Source organism: Podarcis raffonei, chromosome 10 (genome assembly GCF_027172205.1).
Source record: "Podarcis raffonei isolate rPodRaf1 chromosome 10, rPodRaf1.pri, whole genome shotgun sequence".
Lineage (NCBI taxonomy): Eukaryota > Metazoa > Chordata > Lepidosauria > Squamata > Lacertidae > Podarcis > Podarcis raffonei.
The window spans coordinates 71,711,477-71,730,088 of NC_070611.1; the positions used below are offsets into that span (position 1 = coordinate 71,711,477).

General features: G+C 46.7%; 1 protein-coding gene across 1 annotated transcript in view; it reads left to right on the forward strand.

The window, feature by feature from the left end:
- Positions 1-18,612, forward strand: part of LOC128422150 (uncharacterized) — a 51,121-nt gene that overhangs the window by 14,122 nt on the left and 18,387 nt on the right. The window contains exons 5-11 of the mRNA XM_053405760.1: positions 2,278-2,394; positions 9,238-9,299; positions 11,065-11,199; positions 13,108-13,293; positions 15,178-15,280; positions 16,458-16,599; positions 18,376-18,559. Coding sequence (XP_053261735.1) covers positions 2,278-2,394; positions 9,238-9,299; positions 11,065-11,199; positions 13,108-13,293; positions 15,178-15,280; positions 16,458-16,599; positions 18,376-18,559 — 929 coding nt within the window. The remainder of the gene's footprint in view (positions 1-2,277; positions 2,395-9,237; positions 9,300-11,064; positions 11,200-13,107; positions 13,294-15,177; positions 15,281-16,457; positions 16,600-18,375; positions 18,560-18,612) is intronic.

An 18,612-nucleotide genomic window follows, 5' to 3' on the forward strand; every position in this document is an offset into this window, starting at 1 on the left:
GTCATGGTTTCCCCCAAATAACCCCGGGAACTGTTCATGCTGAGAGTTGCCCTGAAGACCCTATTCTGCCCACAGAATTACAATTGCTGTAATAACAGATAAGCCAAATATGAAAGAAGTATTTCACCAGTACAGTGGTACCTCGGGTTACATACGCTTCAGGTTACATATGCTTCAGGTTACAGACTCCTCTAACCCAGAAATAGTGCTTCAGGTTAAGAACTTTGCTTCAGGATGAGAACAGAAATCGTGCTCCAGCGGCGCAGCAGCAGCAGGAGGCCCCATTAGCTAGAGTGGTGCTTCAGGTTAAGAACAGTTTCAGGTTAAGTAAGGACCTCCAGAACGAATTAAGTACTTAACCAGAGGTACCACTGTATTATTCTAAGTTGTTTAAAGGTCCAGTAATCTCTTTTTTTCTAAAAAAAACAACAGATGAATACTTACAGAGACAGCATTTACCAAAGATTCAGACTCTCAAAGACAAATGATGAATGACCCTGTAACTGTTCAAGAATTATGTGATGCTATCAAAAAATCTAAGAAAGGAAAGATACTGGCCAGAAGGACGGTCGGCTTCTTACCTTACGTCTTTTGAAGATGTACTTTTACAACCCTTTCAATGGACAATGAACAATATTTTACAGAGCGGTAAGATTGCAGGTAGTCAGAGAGAGGCCAACATTACACTTATACCTAAAGAGGCTCAGGACTTGACTTTGATGAGAAACCATTGACCGATTTCCTTACTGAACAATGATTATAAGTTACTTACATCAATTTTCTCAGAAAGGTTAAAAAAGATTTTGCAGGATTCAATTCATCATGATCACTGTGAATTCCTGCCTAAAAGACAGGTAAGAGATAATGTCAGAAATATATTAGATGCTTTGGAATATCTGAATTGCCACAAGAAACAAGCTGCTTTGATTTTTTTGGATGCAGAAAAAGCCTTTAACAAGGTGAATTGGGTATTTTTGTTTAAAGCACTGCAAGAAATGAACTTTGGTGATAACTTTATTAAAATGGGTAAAAATGATTTACAAATCACAGACAGACCAGGTGATTGTTAATGGGGAAATTGACAAAACCCTGTGAGATAACAGAAGGGGACAAAGCAAAAGTGTCCATTGACCCCATTACCTTTCATTCTGGTCTTGGAAGTCTTGGAAGATGCAAGAATTATGGGAATAAAGATTGAAAAAGAAAGTTATGGGCCTTTGCTGATGACCTGATATTAGTTCTGGGAAATTTGCTGCACTGAATGGAGATTCTTATAAAGTAAATGATTTTGGTATGTTAGCAGGCTTTAAGGTTAATGACCAGAAAACAAAAATATTAACAAAGAATATGACAGCAGACGATCAGAAGGTTTTGGTGGAGAAAACAGGGTTTCCAAATCAAATAGAATTAAAATACTTGGGTATTACTATGACAACTACAAATTGTATGTTGTTTCAAAATAGCTATGTTAAGACACGGGCCGAAATAAAAAAAAAGAGACATCAAGATGGGAGATGCTAAAATTATCATTGTTGGGTAGAATCTCAGTGATAAAGATGAATGTTCTGCCTAGAATGACGTTTTCATTTCAAATAATTCATTTTTCGACTAATGATTCACCGTTTCAACAATGACAAAAAGATTTATCTAAAATTCTATGGCGGGGGGGATGACCAAGAGTCAAAATTAAAGCATTGTAGGATTCTAAGGAAAGGGGAGGGTTAGGTTTACCTGACCTGAAATTGTATTTTGTGGCTTCTTGTTTGGTGTGGATGAAGGAGGGGTGACTGAGAAATAAGAGACTCCAGAACTTAGAAGCGCATGATTTAAGGTTTGAATGGCGTGGATATTTGTGGGGCGGTAAAGTCAAAGCTGATCTGGATTTCAAAAACCATCTGATATAGAATTTGGAATAGATGTGAACCTAGATTATGTCCAAAGACACCCGAATGGATTTCGCCACACTTCTTTCATAGAAAAGAAGAGGTTGCCAAAGAGAAACCGCTAACTTATCGAGAGTTATTAGAGTGGAGTCAAGAAGATCGTAAAATTAAAACAAGGGGAAAGTTAACAGTGGAAGGTTATCATTTCTCATTTATGACTAGCGATAGAGATTTAAGTTGGATAAAAAGACTTTTTGTTTAAGGTCCCCTCCTCTCTCCTGGGCGTCCTTGAGGCCTTACCTTTCAAAGTCCTCCGTGTCTGAAGGAAGGGGACGTGGGAAATGCGTGTCTGGGATAGACTTTGTGTGTTTTAAAAAATGAATCTTCTACCTAGGCTCTATGCTGACATGTGGGAACCTTTTCTACCTCCTCTGTTTTGGATGGTGGCTGTCCTTGCTCTACGTCCTGGTCTCCATCCTGATGTTCCTGACCATCCTGGGGGTGCCCTACGGTGAGTTCAGGGGCCTTAGCACAGAATCATGAAATTGTAGAATTGGGACCGTCCAAGGTCATCTAGTCCAACCCCAGGAATCTCAGAGCATACGAAAAGCAGTTGCGGCTGCGCTCATGTTCAAGATCCAGTTTCGGGGAGGAGGGAGGGACTCAAGAGGCAAAAGCAATGGATGGGTGGAAGATCCAGGACAGATATGTTTGTAAAAACTTGGTTGTCCAGTGTGGCAGTGTTTGGACTTCGGAACTACCTGCCAATTGATACAAAGCAGGCACATATGTTGGATGTTGGTGTATGTTTTAACCACTTTGAATATTTTAACATTTTGGCCAATAATTGTACAGTGGTACCTCTAGTTGCGGACACGATCTGTTCCGAGGTGCGCACGGAAAGTCCGCAACTAGAGCGGCGCTTCTGCGCAAGCGAGGAGTGCGATTGAGCGCTTCTGCGCATGTGCAAAGCACACTGAACGCTTCTGTGCGTGTGCGCATGGCGAAATCCGGAAATACACACTTCTGGGTTTGCCGCATTCGCAAGCCGAAAAGACGCAACATGAACCTAACGCAACACAATGCATGACTGTGTTCTTTTATTCTCTTTCTAAATCACTTCGAGGGTTTTTAAAATTTTTTAAAAATAACAATCAAGAAGTGCATACATTTTATGAAATAGGTATTTTTTTAAAAAAGGAAATCTGCCCCAGAAAGCCACAGCTAATGTGACTAGTAGCCTAATTTTCGCCTTAGTGGCTGGGAATAGTCAGGTTAACCTAATGCGATGTAGCTGATTTTCTTACTGTGAGGAAAAGCCTGAGTCTTGCATACACCATGCCCATTATCCCAGATGGGATCTTGCCAGTGGCGGCTAGTGGCTCTTGGGAGTCATAGTAGGGAAGGCAGAGCGCCCGGTCAGGGACAAATCTGCCATGAAACAAATCAAGCTGAACAGTCTAGTCGACCCAATTTGAATCGCACGACTCAAACGGATTAATTTTTGGTGGTATGAATTCCGACAATCCCGGAGTTTGAGATTGTCAGAATATTTTGTAAAATGTGCTTTGTGTAGTAGGTGTTTCAGCTGAAAGATTCTATCGACTGTGGACTTTTCTCGGTTTCATTTCATCATTCTAGGATGCATCCTGCATGTCTAGAACATTCCCCACATTTTCATCCCACCCCATAACTCAAAAACTATAAAACACAGGATGTTTTTATTCAACCCAGTGACTTCGGCACGTGAGATAATCCAGTACAGTGGTGGCTTGGGTTGCGAACGTGATCCGTGCGGGAGGAACTTTGAAGTGTCAGGCATAGCTCTAATGGCTTTAGCCCAAACGTAGCAGAGTTTTCCTGCACAGCGAAGAAGCTAGTTGAGGTGGAAATGACTAGTCAGCTAGACTCAGAATAACTATTTACGGGATTTATTAAAAGGAAAAATAAAACCAGCAGAGTTTCTGCATACAAAACAAAGCAAAATAAATCCTTTCTTTCTCTCTCTCTCTTAACCATACACAGCACTCCTAACACACCTAACACACACCACTGTGCTAGCAATCCCTAGATAACAGAGTTGAGTGCTGGTCGTTAACCAATCAGAGTAAGTAGTTTCTAGGTCAAGCTGACCTTGGCTTTCTGCCAAGAGTAAATTGACACTGCCCTGAGTTAATTGTGTGAAGCCAGAATCTGTAAGTTTCCCATGAGAACCAATTAACAGAAACTGAACACCCCCTCACAGATTCTGCTGGACAATTAACATCAAATACACCTATGTAGGAGATTATTTTTCCAGCAAACCTAAACCCTTGCACATTCGCTTGTTCTTTACCTTTGCCAATGGTTTAGTTAACACATCTGCTACATTTTCTTCACTTGATACATAAGTACAGGTGATTACATTGTCTTGTACACAGCAACGCACATTTTGGTATTTTACAGAGATATGTTTGGAACGCGATTTGAAACCCTCTGTTTTACTTAAGGTTATACAAGCTTGATTATCAATGTAAACTTGTACTGGTTCTCCACAATTTACTTTTAAATCTGTTAACAAATGCTTGAAATAAATCACCTCGTTGCACAATTCACTCAATGCGGCGTACTCAGATTCCGTTGATGACACACTTACAACGTCTTGCTTGCGTGACCGCCAGCTGATTAAAGCTCCACCGACCATTATGACTAGTCCTGTGACAGATTTTCTATCTGGCAAATTTCCCCAGTCACTATCACAGTAGCAACTCAACATTTCATCTTCTGAAGAATTTAATTGTAACATATAGCCAATTGTCTGTTTGAGGTATCTCAGAACTTGTTTTACCCCTTTCCAGGCATTTAGTGTGGGTTTTGAGACCAATCTACTTAATATGCCTACTGCATAGCTAATATCAGGTCTGGACCACTGTGCTAGATACAATAAACTTCCAATTACAGAATGATATACATCAGGATGTTCAAATTCAGGACTCTCATCTATATGAAGTGTTTTTATGAAACCTGGATCCATAGGCACCACTGCCCCTTTGCAATCCTGCATCCTGTATGTAGTCAGTAGTTGTTTAACTTTGTTCTGCTGACTAATTAGGCAGCTGCCATCTTGGGCCCAGCACACTTCCAACCCTAGATATGTCCTAACCGGGTCTAAGTCTTTCACTTTGAACTTACTGGACAATTGCTTGGCAAACCTTTTAGTTTGTTTATCTGTTTTGCAAGCATACAATACATCATCTACATAAATCAGACAAAACTCTTGATCACTGCCTGCACCACGTACATAAACACAATTGTCAGCTGTACTCTGCTTGAAACCAAATGACACTAAGGCCTCATGGAAACATTTGTTCCAAGATCTTGCAGCCTGTTTAAGACCATATAGAGCTTTGTTTAATTTCAACACTCTATTGGAACCTGTCTCATAACCAGGCGGTTCGGCTAGATACAGGTCTTCTGATATTGATGCATGTAAATATGCAGTCTGGATATCAAAATGGTTTAACAGGAGTTTTCTCTTTGCTCCAAGCGTTAAAATCAGCCTTACACTGTCCCCCTTAGCAGTAGGGGAAAAAGTCTCGTCATAATCTTTTCCAGGCCTCTGAGAGTATCCTTGAGCCACTAAACGAGCTTTGTATTTGTACTCTCCGGTCACCAGAGGTTTAAGTTTGTACACCCACCTGCAGCCTACAATCTTTGCCCCCTCAGGCGCTGCTACTGGTGTAAAAACCTTGTGCTCATTCAGAGAGGACATCTCTTCCTCCATTGCCTGCTTCCAGAGCTCTGCCTCCTCTTTTGGTAACTTTAACACCTCCTGAAAACTCTTGGGTTCTGCAATCACACTAAACACATTTGCAGTATCTGGAGAAAAACGCACTGGAGGCACTCCTTTGTTTTGTCTTTTAGATCTTCTGGGAGAAAATTTTTCTTCTGACCCACTTTCCTCCTCAGAACTACGACCTCTCTTTTGTTGCTTAGCAACTGGTCTTTGGGCAACTCCACTTTCTTGAGAACTCTTATCTGAACTTTCCTCCCCCTCAGACTCTGATTCTCTATGTTTACCTTCAGAGTCATGAAGCTCCTGGGAAGGTTCAAACCAAACCTCAGTATTGGCATGTAGTCTCTCCCAGCCACTATGTTCACAAAAACTGGCATTCCTGGAGATCACAATGCCATTTGTCCCTTCAGCAAAGCGGAAACCTTTTCCCAGCTCCTGGTAACCCACAAACACTAACTGTTTGGTCTTAGGATCTCCCTTCTTCCTCATTTGTTTTGGAATTAACACCCAGGCTTTTGATCCAAACACATGCAAATGGTCAATTTTGGGTTTTTTCTGAAACAATTTAAAGTACGGGGTTGTACCTATTGTTTGATGAAAGAGCCTATTTTGGAGATAACACGCGGTGAGCATGCTCTCCCCCCAATAAGACATGGGCAAATCAGCATCATCAAGCATGGCAAACATCATGTCTTGTAAAGATCTGTTTTTTCGCTCTGCAACGCCATTCTCCTCTGGGGAAAAAGCGTTCGTTTTTCTATGCCCAATGCCACGCTTTTGTAACCAATCTCTAAAAGCATTTGACATAAATTCGCCACCTCTGTCCGTCTGAATCCTTCTGAGTTTAATGGACAGAAATCTTTCCACAGAGGCCACCCAGCCTTTAAACACGTCACCCTTATTCTTCATGGGAAAAACCCAAGAGTAACGCGTGGCGTCATCCACAATTGTTAGTGAAAAGCGCGATCCACCCCTGCTTACAGCAAATGGACCAATTACGTCCATGTGAACCAGCTGTAGCGGTGACTCACTAACTCTGTCACTTCTGGGGTAAGAGACTCTGTGGGTTTTAACCTTTTTACAAACATTGCAATCAAGGTACTTGTTACAACTCTTTAAATTACACCCATCAGCCAATTCAGACATTTTTAGTACACTTTTCCAGCAAGCATGCCCCATTTTCCTATGCAATAAGTGCACACAATTGTCATGTATAGCTTTGTTATTCACTGCAGGCTGAGATTTACTGACTACTGCTGCAACTTGAGATCCTGCTTTAAGCCAAAACAAGCCTCCCTCTGACTTAGCAGTGCCTAAAATCTCACCAGCCTTCTTAATAATGCAACTGTCTCCTTCAAAATACACTTTAAACCCAGCTTTTAGCAAACAATCTACAGACATCAGATTGCTCCTTAATGAAGGCACATAAAGTACATTTTGCAGGCATTCACGAAGACAAGGAACAAAAACTGCACCCCCCGAAATCACTTCGGAAGTACTTCCGTCTGCTAGAGCCACCTGGCTGCGCTGTGCTGAGTTCTTGGAAACAAACAATTCATCTGAATTTACGATGTGCCGAGACGCTCCCGAATCGACCACCCAGACAGCTTGTTTCTCATCAGCAATCTTGACCTCGGCGGTCACCAGTTGAGCCGACTGTTTTCGTTTGAAGAATTTCTTTTTACGCTGCTGCTGCTGCTGATCTCGTCTCTGCTCCTGCACCGGCCACTGAGACTTGACCAACTCAGGACATTGTCGTTTTAGATGCGCTGAAGACCCACATCGAAAACAACGCCTAACAGCAAACGCTGACTCCTCACCGGCACACTGCTCTTGCTTCACCCCTGGCATGGCATGAGAACTCCTTCCAAACCGCCCGCCTGTAGAAGCCTCTGCAGCCAACGACCTTTCTTGCCTCTTCTGCCACTCTTCAATCAAACGCCCAGTAACGTAACTGATTGATAAATCACGCTCCTGTATGCCTTCTAGAGACAAAACTAAATTATCCCAGCTTTCCGGGAGAGAACTCAAAATAATAGCCACCTTCTCCTGCTGGTCTAATGCACAGTCTCTTTCCTGTAGCGCAGCAAACTTTAACTGTAAACTGTGTAGGTGTTCCTGCATTGTAACCCCAGGCTGTAACATTGCCTTGTACAATGCCTTGCGAATGAACAGCTTGGAAACCGCTGTCTCACGCACATGGAGTTCTTTAAGTGCTTGCCACACACCTCTAGCTGACTTGATTCCCCTCACATACGGCAACTGGGAATCTTCCAGCCCCAATACAATTGTGGCCCTTGCTCTTTGGTCTTTATCGAGGTCTTCATCATCAGGCTTCGCAGGAAACTTACTCACCACTTGCCAGAGACGATCCCTCTGCAGCACTGCCTGCATGCGTTCCGACCACAGCAAGTAATTGGAGTCATTCAGACGCTCAAAAGCCATCTGAACTGGTTGTGAGGCCATCTTGAGAGCGATGTCCCTGGAACCCGGAACCAGCTACTCACGACCACCGAGAGAGAAAACAGGAACCACAGCACCCAGCACTCACACGCTGCAGCTGTTGTCCTTGTGTCCGCTGCGTCACCAGCTCACCCCAGTCAGGAACCAGCAGGTGTCCATCTGCTGCACCAACAGGAACAACAACTTCTGGAACTACTGGAACCAACGCCGTTGATGCTGACACCACCACAACTCAGGCTGGCAGCACAATACCCATAACCTCATGGAACTTTGAAGTGTCAGGCATAGCTCTAATGGCTTTAGCCCAAACGTAGCAGAGTTTTCCTGCACAGCGAAGAAGCTAGTTGAGGTGGAAATGACTAGTCAGCTAGACTCAGAATAACTATTTACGGGATTTATTAAAAGGAAAAATAAAACCAGCAGAGTTTCTGCATACAAAACAAAGCAAAATAAATCCTTTCTTTCTCTCTCTCTCTTAACCATACACAGCACTCCTACTCCTAACACACCTAACACACACCACTGTGCTAGCAATCCCTAGATAACAGAGTTGAGTGCTGGTCGTTAACCAATCAGAGTAAGTAGTTTCTAGGTCAAGCTGACCTTGGCTTTCTGCCAAGAGTAAATTGACACTGCCCTGAGTTAATTGTGTGAAGCCAGAATCTGTAAGTTTCCCATGAGAACCAATTAACAGAAACTGAACACGTTCACAACCCACAGCGTTCGCACGCGCAAGTCGCAATTCGTTGCTTCTGCGCATGCGCAAAGCGTGATTTAGCGCTAATGCGCATGCGCAAACGCCAAAACCGGGAAGTAATCTGTTCCGGTACTTCCGGGTTTGGTGCCATGCGCAACCCAAAACCGCGCAACCTGAAGCGTCTGTAACCCGAGGTATGAATGTACAACCATTTTAATCAAAATCTGAGATGTAGTTGTTAATTTTTTGAAAAATAAACATGCCGATCTCTTGTGGGGCAACCCCAGTGAAGAACGTCAAAGGGTTACCCAGACCACATTACTGGCTGAGAAGGGGGGCGGGTCATGACAGCTGGAGCTCCAGGGCCCCCCCAAAACTTAGAATAAGTTAGACCTCACCTGTCTTTCTCCCCTCCGCAGGTAAGCTGTGTTGGAAACTTGCGGGATATTTCCTCTGGCCGTTTGGGAAAGTCATTCAAAAGGTAGGAGACCCCAACGGAAGCTGGCAGCCGTCTGTTCAGGATACAGCCTGCAGCCGTTGATTTTTGCAGAACTGCGACTTCGGGCGTTTTTGAGAGATGCCTGCCAATTATGGCGGCTGAGGAAGCTGTGTGTCTTTAGGGCAGAGGGTGAGGGAAGAAGGGGGTTGTGGCTTGTGAGGTGAAACCTGTCTGCTCCTCTGGGGTGGGGGGTGATTTCGGTCCTCCCCTTACGGTCACTTCTGGAAAGAATATGCGGGCTGAAGCGCAGCCGGCCTTTGAAATGTTCACTTCTCCGAATTCTGTACCGCTGTTTAAAAAATTGCTTATCCATGTGAAAATAGCAGTACAAAAATACATGAGGGGGGGCAGGGGGAGAATTGCTTGCAAAAATATGTTTATTAGAAGGAATGCACAATGATAACAAATGTTTGTGAGGACTCTACCACCTCCAGCACAGACCACCTTGGATGAGGTTTTAAAACCTATACAGCCGTACCTTGGGAGCCGAACGGAATCCGTTCCAGAAGTCCGTTCGAAAGAGCGTCTCCACTCCCATTGTTCAGCTTGGACACTGAGGTCCAGCTCCAAAGGCCTTCTGGCGGTTCCCTCCCTGCGAGAAGTAAGGTTACAGGGAACCAGGCAGAGGGCCTTCTCGGTGGTGGCACCCGCCCTGTGGAACGCCCTCCCACCAGATTTCAAAGAGATAAACAACTACCAGACTTTTAGAAGACATCTGAAGGCAGCCCTGTTTAGGGAAGCTTTTAATGTTTAATGCTGTATTGTTTTTAACACTTGATTGGAAGCCGCCCAGAGTGGCTGGGGAAACTCAGCCAGATGGGCGGGGTATAAATAAATAAATAATAATAATAATAATAATAATTCCAAAGGGTTTGAAAACCAAAGCGTGGCTTCCGATTGGCTGCAGGAAGCTCCTGCAGCCAATCGGAAGCCCCATTGGATGTTCGGCTTCCAAAAGAACGTTCGGAAACCGGAACACTCACTTCCGGGTTTGCGGCGTTTGGGAGCCAAAACGTTCGAGAACTAAGCTGTTCGAAAACAGAGGTACGGCTTTGTTTAGTTTTGTTGTGCGTTGGCAAATCGCCTTAAGTCTACAGTGGATGCTCGGGTTGCGAACATGATCTGTGCAGGATGCACATTCGCAACCCGCAGCGGCGCGTCTGCGCACGTGTGGGTTGCAATTTGGCACTTCTGTGCATGTGCAAAGCGTGATTTAGTGCGTCTGCGCATGTGCAACCGCCGAAACCCGGAAGTAACCAGTTCCGGTACTTCTGGGTTTCGGCAGTCCATAACCCCAAAAAACGCAACCTGAAGCATCTGTAACCCGAGGTATGACTGTACAGTGGCACCTTGGGTTACATACGCTTCAGGTTACGTACGCTTCAGGTTACAGACTCCGCTAACCCAGAAATAGTGCTTCAGGTTAAGAACTTTGCTTCAGGATGAGAACAGAAATCGTGCGGTGGCGGCAGGAGGCCCCATTAGCTAAAGTGGTGCTTCAGGTTAAGAACAGTTTCAGGTTAAGTACGAACCTCCAAAACGAATTAATTACTTAACCCAAGGTACCACTGTAATGTGAAAGGTGATTCATAATCTATTCTTGTTGTTATTTTATTATTATAATATTTTGCCTAATGTACACATTTTTTGCAAACCGTTTCCCACAGTAAAAATAATGTCTTGGGCTTTGATTTGGGAAGCGCCCTTTCCCTCCCCTGACTTCTTTCTCAACTCCTGCATCTTGCAGACGAAAACTTACCACCGGAACTGCAACATGAAGTTCAGCAAATACGACGCCATCGCGGAAGTGAACGAGGTGAAGGAGACCACTCCCCTCGTCTCCCGCCAGGAGTCGGCTTGCGAGGACAGTGCAGCGCACTGGGTAAGGTGGGGTGCTGCCTTCCTAGAATTTTAGAGTTCGAAGGGACCCCCAAAGGCCATCTACTCCAGCCCCCTGGAATGCAGGAATCACAGCTCAAAATTCCTTAAATGAGAGGGGGCAGACTTTCCCCCCACTAGAGGTTTTAAAACAGAGGTTGCAGAAAACGAGTGAGGGTCCCAACTAAAGAAGAATGGCAACTGAAGCTGATGAAATATGCGTAGCTTGTGGACGTAACGTATAGAATCAGAGAACAAGAAGAACGTATGTTTAAAGAAGATTGGAAAATGTTTGTTGAATACCGTATTTTTCGCTCTATAGGACGCACTTTCCCCCCTCCAAAACTTAAGGGGAAATGTGTGTGCATCCTATGGAGCTCCGGAGGCTTCGCATTGCTTTCGCTGAAGCCTGGAGAGCGAGAGGGGTCGGTGCGCACCAACCCCTCTCGCTCTCCAGGCTTCAGGGATGCTGCCTGAAGCCTTTGGAGCGCAGTGGGACCTCGCGCTGCGCTCCGAAGGCTTCGGGTTCCTTTTGCTGAAGCCGGGAGAGCAAGACTCTCCTGGTTTCAGCCAAAGGAACCCGAAGCCTTTGGAGTGCAGTGCGAGGTCCCGCTGCGCTCCAAAGGCTTCAGCCACGCACCTGCCTGGAAGCCGGAGGAGGAACAGAAGGGTCTCCTGCTGTTCCTTCTCCAGCTTCACTTGAAGGGGCACTGTGCAGTTCTCCCTCTCTGCTCAGCACCTCTCCTTCGCAGGAGAGGGAGAACTGCGCAGCGCCCCTTCAGCAACGCGCCTGCCCTGTCTTCTGCCTTAGCCCTGCGCTGCCTCTTCGGATAGGGGGAGCCTTCATCCCGCTGCCCTGAAGAGGCTTGGTGCGGTTATCCCAGAAGCCAGAACAGCAACATGGTATCCCATAAGCCAGATCCCTCTTGCTGTTCTGGCTTCTGGGATTCAAAATATATTTTTTTCTTGTTTTCCTGTCCCCCAAACTAGGTGCGTCTTATCATCTGGTGCGTCCTATAGAGCGAAAAATAGGGTATATGGGGGGAAATGGTTTAAAGTGGAGCCTCTGGATACGAATGTAATTCATTCTGGGGGTCCGTGCGTACCCCGAAAAATCCTTATCCAGAGGCGCTGCTTTTGTGCATGTGCGCGGCGCGATAGAGCGTTTCTGCGCATGCACGAGTGGCGAAAGCCGGAAAAATACTTCTGGGTTTGCCGCTTTCACAACCCAAAGTTTACGTGACTCGAGAGTAACGTAACCCGAGGGTCTACTGTGCATTTGAAAATGTTGGCAGCATTAAGATAAATTCAGCAGTGTAAACAAGCTTGGATGGATGTAGTAATGGAATACTGTGGTACCTTGGGTTAAGAACTTAATTCATTCTGGAGGTCTGTTCTTAACCTGAAGCACCACTTTAGCTAATGGGGCCTCCTGCTGCTGCCACGCAATTTCGCAATTTCTGTTCTCATCCTGAAGCAAAGTTCTTAACCCGAGGTACTATTTCTGGGTTAGCAGAGTCTGTAACCTGAAGCATCTGTAACCCGAGGTACCACTGTACTGAATGGTTTAATTTACCTAAAATATGCAGGGATTTATGATTTGTAAAATGAACCATGGAAAGAGAAGACGGGAAGTCATTGATACTTTAAGGATGTTTAGGTGAGCATTCTAAATTGTAAAACAGAAAATTTAAGAGAATTATATTTTAAAAAATAAAACAGAGGTTGGGTGCCCCTCTGCCAAGGAGTATTTAGCTGTGATTCCTGTCATGTGTGAGGGCTGGACTAGATGGCTCTTGGCGTCCCTTCCGCCTCTACAGTTCTGTGGTTCTGCCCCTGTGTGTTTCTGATCTGCCAGTGGGGAAACTCCTCTCCCCCCTCACTGATCCGTCCCATTCCCCATCTCTCCCAGCGGCGTCCCAGCACCTACGTCTGGCTTCTTTTGGGCTACCCGCTCTTGTCTGTCGCCCACGGACTGATCTGCTTCGTCTGCTGGCTCCTCGTCTTCATCATCCCCGTGGCCAAGATGAACGGCCGCACCGTCACTAAGGTCCTCCTCCTGCCCCCGGAGCAGGTCCACGTCCAGCGGCTGCGGAAGGTAAAGGTGTTGGCGGGATGGGGGCCGCGGTCATCGCAGAGGGCAGGGCCCCCGTGGAGAAAGGCTTGTGGTTTTTTAGCCAAGCAAGCAAGAGACGGCACAGGTAGAACTTCGGAGAATTATCCAAACAGATAAACAAAGATCTTTTGTTGCACGGTTCGTTGTTAACCTGTGGAACTCCCTGCCACAGGAGACAGGGATGACCGCCAGCTGGGATGGATTTAAAAGAGGATCACAGATGAGGAGAGGGCAATGCTTCTCGATCCCACTTGTAGGAAACCCCAGAAGGAGAGAGTTGCTCTCGTGCTCGGATCCTGTTGCATATTTCCCTTCGGCTCGGCCCCTGTGAGAACAGGATGCTGGACTGTATGGGCTATTGCCCTGACCCAGCTGGCTTTTTTGTGTGTGTGCTTATGTTGTAACGCGGGTGTCGCTGTGGGTTAAACCACAGAGCCTAGGGCTTGCCGATCAGAAGGTTGGCGGTTCGAATCCCCGCGACGGGGTGAGCTCCCGTTGCTCGGTCCCTGCTCCTGCCAACCTAGCAGTTCAAAAGCACGTCAAATTGCAAGTAGATAAATAGGCACCGCTCCGGCGGGAAGGTAAACGGCGTTTCCGTGCGCTGCTCTGGTTTGCCAGAAGCGGCTTAGTCCTGCTGGCCACATGACCCAGAAGCTGTACGCCAGCTCCCTCGGCCAAGAAAGCGAGATGAGCGCTGCAACCCCAGAGTCGGCCACGACTGGACCTAATGGTCAGGGGTCCCTTTATCTTTTTATGTTATAACATCCCAGGGCAAACACACGCAATTCACACAGTCCCTACCCCGGAACTGAAGTTTTAGCACAGGCATCGGCAACGTTTTTGTGGCTTGGGCTGGTTCACGGTCCTGCAGACGCCATGGTGGGCCAGTGCGTGAGCATGTGCAAACGCTATTTCCGGCGCGGAGGAGGCGTGCACAGCTTCTCATGGACTGCAGGAGGTTCCCGCAGCCCAGGGGAAGCCAGCCAGCGTCGCAGAAGGCAGTCCCTGCTCTGCTCCGCCCTGGTTTAGCGTGGCGCACGGGCCGACTGAGCAGGCAGTGGGGGTCCATGCGCCGGTTAAACGACCACCATGGGCCTTAGGATGCTGAACCAATTTTAGCAGCATTGTGCATTGACTGGCGTCAACTCTGTATCCAGGGCAGCTGTCTACCAGCTCCATCTGGTACGCAGGATGAGACCCTCCCTGCCCACAGACTGTCTTGCTAGAGTGATGCATGCTCTAGTTATCTCCCGCTTGGACTACTGCAATGCGCTCTATGTGGGGCTACCTTTGTAGGTGACCCAGAAACTACAACTAATCCAGAATGCAGCAGCTAGACTGGTGACTGGGAGCAGCCGCTGAGACCATATAACACTGGTTCTGAGAGACCTACACTGGCTCCCAGTACGTTTTTGAGCTCAATTCAAAGTGTTGGTGTTGCCCTTTAAAGCCCTAAACGGCCTCGGTCCAGTATACCTGAAGGAGCGTCTCCACCCCCATTGTTCTGCCCGGACACTGAGGTCCAGCACCGAGGGCCTTCTGGCGGTTCCCTCATTGCGAGAAGCAAAGCTACAGGGAACCAGGCAGAGGGCCTTCTCGGTAGTGGCGCCCGCCCTGTGGAACGCCCTCCCATCAGATGTCAAAGCGATAAAAACTACCTGATATTCAGAAGACATCTGTTCAGGGAAGTTTTTAATGTGTGACGTTTTAGTGTATTTTTGGTCTCTGTGGAAGCCGCCCAGAGTGGCTGGGGAAACCCAGCCAGATGGGCGGGGTACAAATAATAAATTATTATTATTATTATTATTATTATTATTATTATTATTATTATTACTACTAATGGTCTCTTGGCTCTGCCGTCTGCAGACAGAAGTTCCCCTCGACGCTGAAGTGCTCCTTTGCTGCTACCGGGCTGTGAACGCTTATTACTACAAATACGCCGTGGATGGGATCAATGTATTTGCCGTCAGTATCCTTTTGGTGTTGTTGCTCTGGGCTTTACCTCCTTGGGAGCGGGGTTTGTGCGAGAGCTTTGGATCGGGGTCTCTCTTAGCAGAGTAGGATCTCTTGAATGCAGTGGTGCCCCTCCTTGATTTATAAACCTCAATTGCGTTGCATTAAAAAAATAAAGAATTGAGCAGGCTGAATCGGTTAAGCAAAACAGATGGGTTTTCTGCGCGGAGTTGCTTCTGCAGATGTAGCGAGAGCAGAGGAGCAAAACCTGCCCAAGGTTGTAAAGACTTCGGAGAGAATAATTGGGTGCCCCTTCCCACCTTGGATCAAATCTACGCTTCCAGGTGCCATAAGAAAGCAGCAGAGATAGCGCAGGATAGTGCGCACCCCGGAAATGATCTCTTTCAGCTTCTGCCTTCTGGAGGAAGGTACAGGGTTATAAAGACTAGGACTAGCCGCCGGAGAAAGAGTTTCTATCCAAATGCGATTTTGGTTCTAAATGCAGTGTAAGGAGTCTCTATGGGAGTATATTGTATTTAATTATGCAGTATCAGACTTTTTAGGGGCTAACCAGGCTGGGATAGCTGGGATAGCAGGCTTGTTGGTTTTTGAATGTCTGATGCAGATTTTTTCAATTTCGTTGTTCTGTATGGGACAATGACAATAAAGATTATCGTATCGTATCGACCATTCTGAAAAACTTCCTTCCCCATCTTTAAACAAAGAGGTTGCGCACTCTGCACATGCTTAAGAGAACTCTTGACTTTGCATGGGCCTCCAGAGGAGCCTTGGCTCAGATCAAGCCCCAGGTGCAGCCCCAACGTTTTGAAGTTTTAATGTCTTGCATAAGGACTAGAAACCTGTTTTGGTTAAAGCAGGAGCGTTGATAGGGAGAGTGTCAAAACTCTGGCTCTGCTGTCTAATTCAATGCTTGCACTTGCAGCTTGGCCTCAGCCAGTCATTGTATTCCTAGCACCTCCTTGGCTTCATCTTCCCAGGAGGAATTAATAATAATAATAATAATAATAATAATAATAATAATAATAATAAAATTTATTATATGTACCTCACCCATCTGGCTGGGTTTCCCCAGCCACTCTGGGCGGCTGTTTCTCAGCGAAACCTCCTGCGCAGTTGATGCCGCTCAAAAGAAAATACGCACGTGTGTTTTTCCTTTCAATACCTCTTGTCAGATCTGCTCCCTTTGGTCATTGTGACTCTAGTTCTGGGCTACGCGGATAAGCACAACCATTACACCAGCTCTGTGGTGAAGTTCACCTTGGCGCTGCTCTCCATCATGCCCCTCTCGTACTACATAGGCATGGCAATTGCCAGGTAAGAGGCGTTAAGAAAGAATTAACCGTGAGATCTAGATTCATGGGATCATACAAGGCGTGATCGGAAAGTTTGGTGAATGGCCACAGAAATCAGACAGCCGGAAACAGTCAAATGTACAACTTTGTTGTTGTTTAGTTGTTTAGTCGTGTCGGACTCTTTGTGACCCCCTGGACCAGAGCACGCCAGGCACTCCTGTCTTCCACTGCCTCCCGCAGTTTGGTCAAACTCATGCTGGTAGCTTCGAGAACACTGTCCCACCATCTTGTCCTCCGTCGTCCCCTTCTCCTTGTGCCCTCCATCTTTCCCAACATCAGGGTCTTTTCCAGGGAGTCTTCTCTTCTCATGAAAAGAAGACTCCCTGGAAAAGACTTCTCTTCATGAGAAGAGAAGACTCCCTGGAAAAGTAGGCCCCCTCTGATACAACGCGCCTTTGACAACGTGCGTAGAACTGTTGGAAACTTCTGGAGAAGTCCTCTTTCCGTACTGCTTTCAGTTCCCTCATTACAGCAGCTTGGACATGTGAAATGTTCAGAAATCTGTGCCCTTTCAGTGCAGATTTCAGTTTTGGAAAAATAAAGAAATCCGGAATCGGCCAGATTGGGAGAATATGGAGGGTGGGACAACTCAGTAACCTTAGTAACGATTTCACACGGAATATGCAATTCTTCCGCCATCATTCAGACAAACGGCGATCCCTCATCAATAACTCACAATCTTGTATCAACTTTTGCCGCCGTTCTGCTCACCGTTGGTCTGACAAACTGAGGGTCATCTTCGTTGGTTTGCCGCCCTTCACAAAACCGCTTCAACCACTCACACACTGTCTTTCGAGTTACAGCTTAATCTCTGTACACAATTGTGAGCATTTTGTGCATTTCTGATGCCAATTGTGTGTTCAAATACAGTGGATGCTAGGGTTGCGAACGTGATCCATGCAGGATGCACGTTCGCAACTCGCAGCGGTGTGTCTGCGCACGTGCGGGTTGCGATTTGGCGCTTCTGCGCATGCGCGACCTCCGAAACCCGGAAGTAACCCGTTCCGGTAACCTGAAGAAACACAATCGGAAGCGTCTGTAACCCGAGGTATGACTGTATTTCTCGCTGTCCGATTTCTGTGACCATTCCATAGCTGTCAACTTACAGATTTGAAAATAAGGGACCAGCAGCATCAAAAATAAGGGGTCAGCAGCCAAAATAAGAGATTTTCTGGGCACAGGTATTTTCATCTTCTGAGCCCCTCTGAGCCAAAGGCAGAAAGCCCAGCCAGAAGCCAAACGAAGCCTCAAGCGGTGGTTCCCACAGCACAGCAACCCAGCAAAGGGGATGCAGCAAGGAAAACCACCATCACCTCTCTGCTGGGAAGCGCTGAGCAAAGGCGAGTCCCCAGGCAACGCGGCCGATTTGATCAGCACAAGGCATGCAAGCTCCACCCCCGCAGTCGTTCTCAGACTCCTTATTGGGTGAGCAACGCAGCTAAGCAACACAGTTGGAGCCTCCCTCCTCCCTGGCCAGCAGGGAGGGAGGGAGAGGAGCTGCTTCCTTTGAAACCCGGGAAATTTACGGGACATCATCAATAAGGGACAGCAGCGGGACACAGTGCTAGGATAAGTGACTTTCCCGCCAAATAAGGGACAGTTGACAGCTATGGACCATTCACCGAACTTTCCGGTCACAACTTGTAGAATGGCTGAGTTGTGAGGGACCCCAAGGCCCTTCTGATGATGCTAAGGGCCGGTGACTTCACCTCGTGGACCTTCTCCTTTTCTCCTGCAGCATCTCGGCCCAGAGCAACTTCGCGGTGGGGGCCGTGGTCAACGCCACGTTCGGCTCCATCACGGAGCTCACTTTCTACATCACGGCCCTCATCAAAGGCGCCCGGGAAAAGAACAAGTGCTACGAGGAAATCGTCAAGTCCGCCTTGACGGGGACTCTCCTGGGCTGCGTCCTTTTCATCCCGGTGAGTCCTGCCCTCAAGTGCCCATCCAGACACTTGAAATAAACAACTACCTG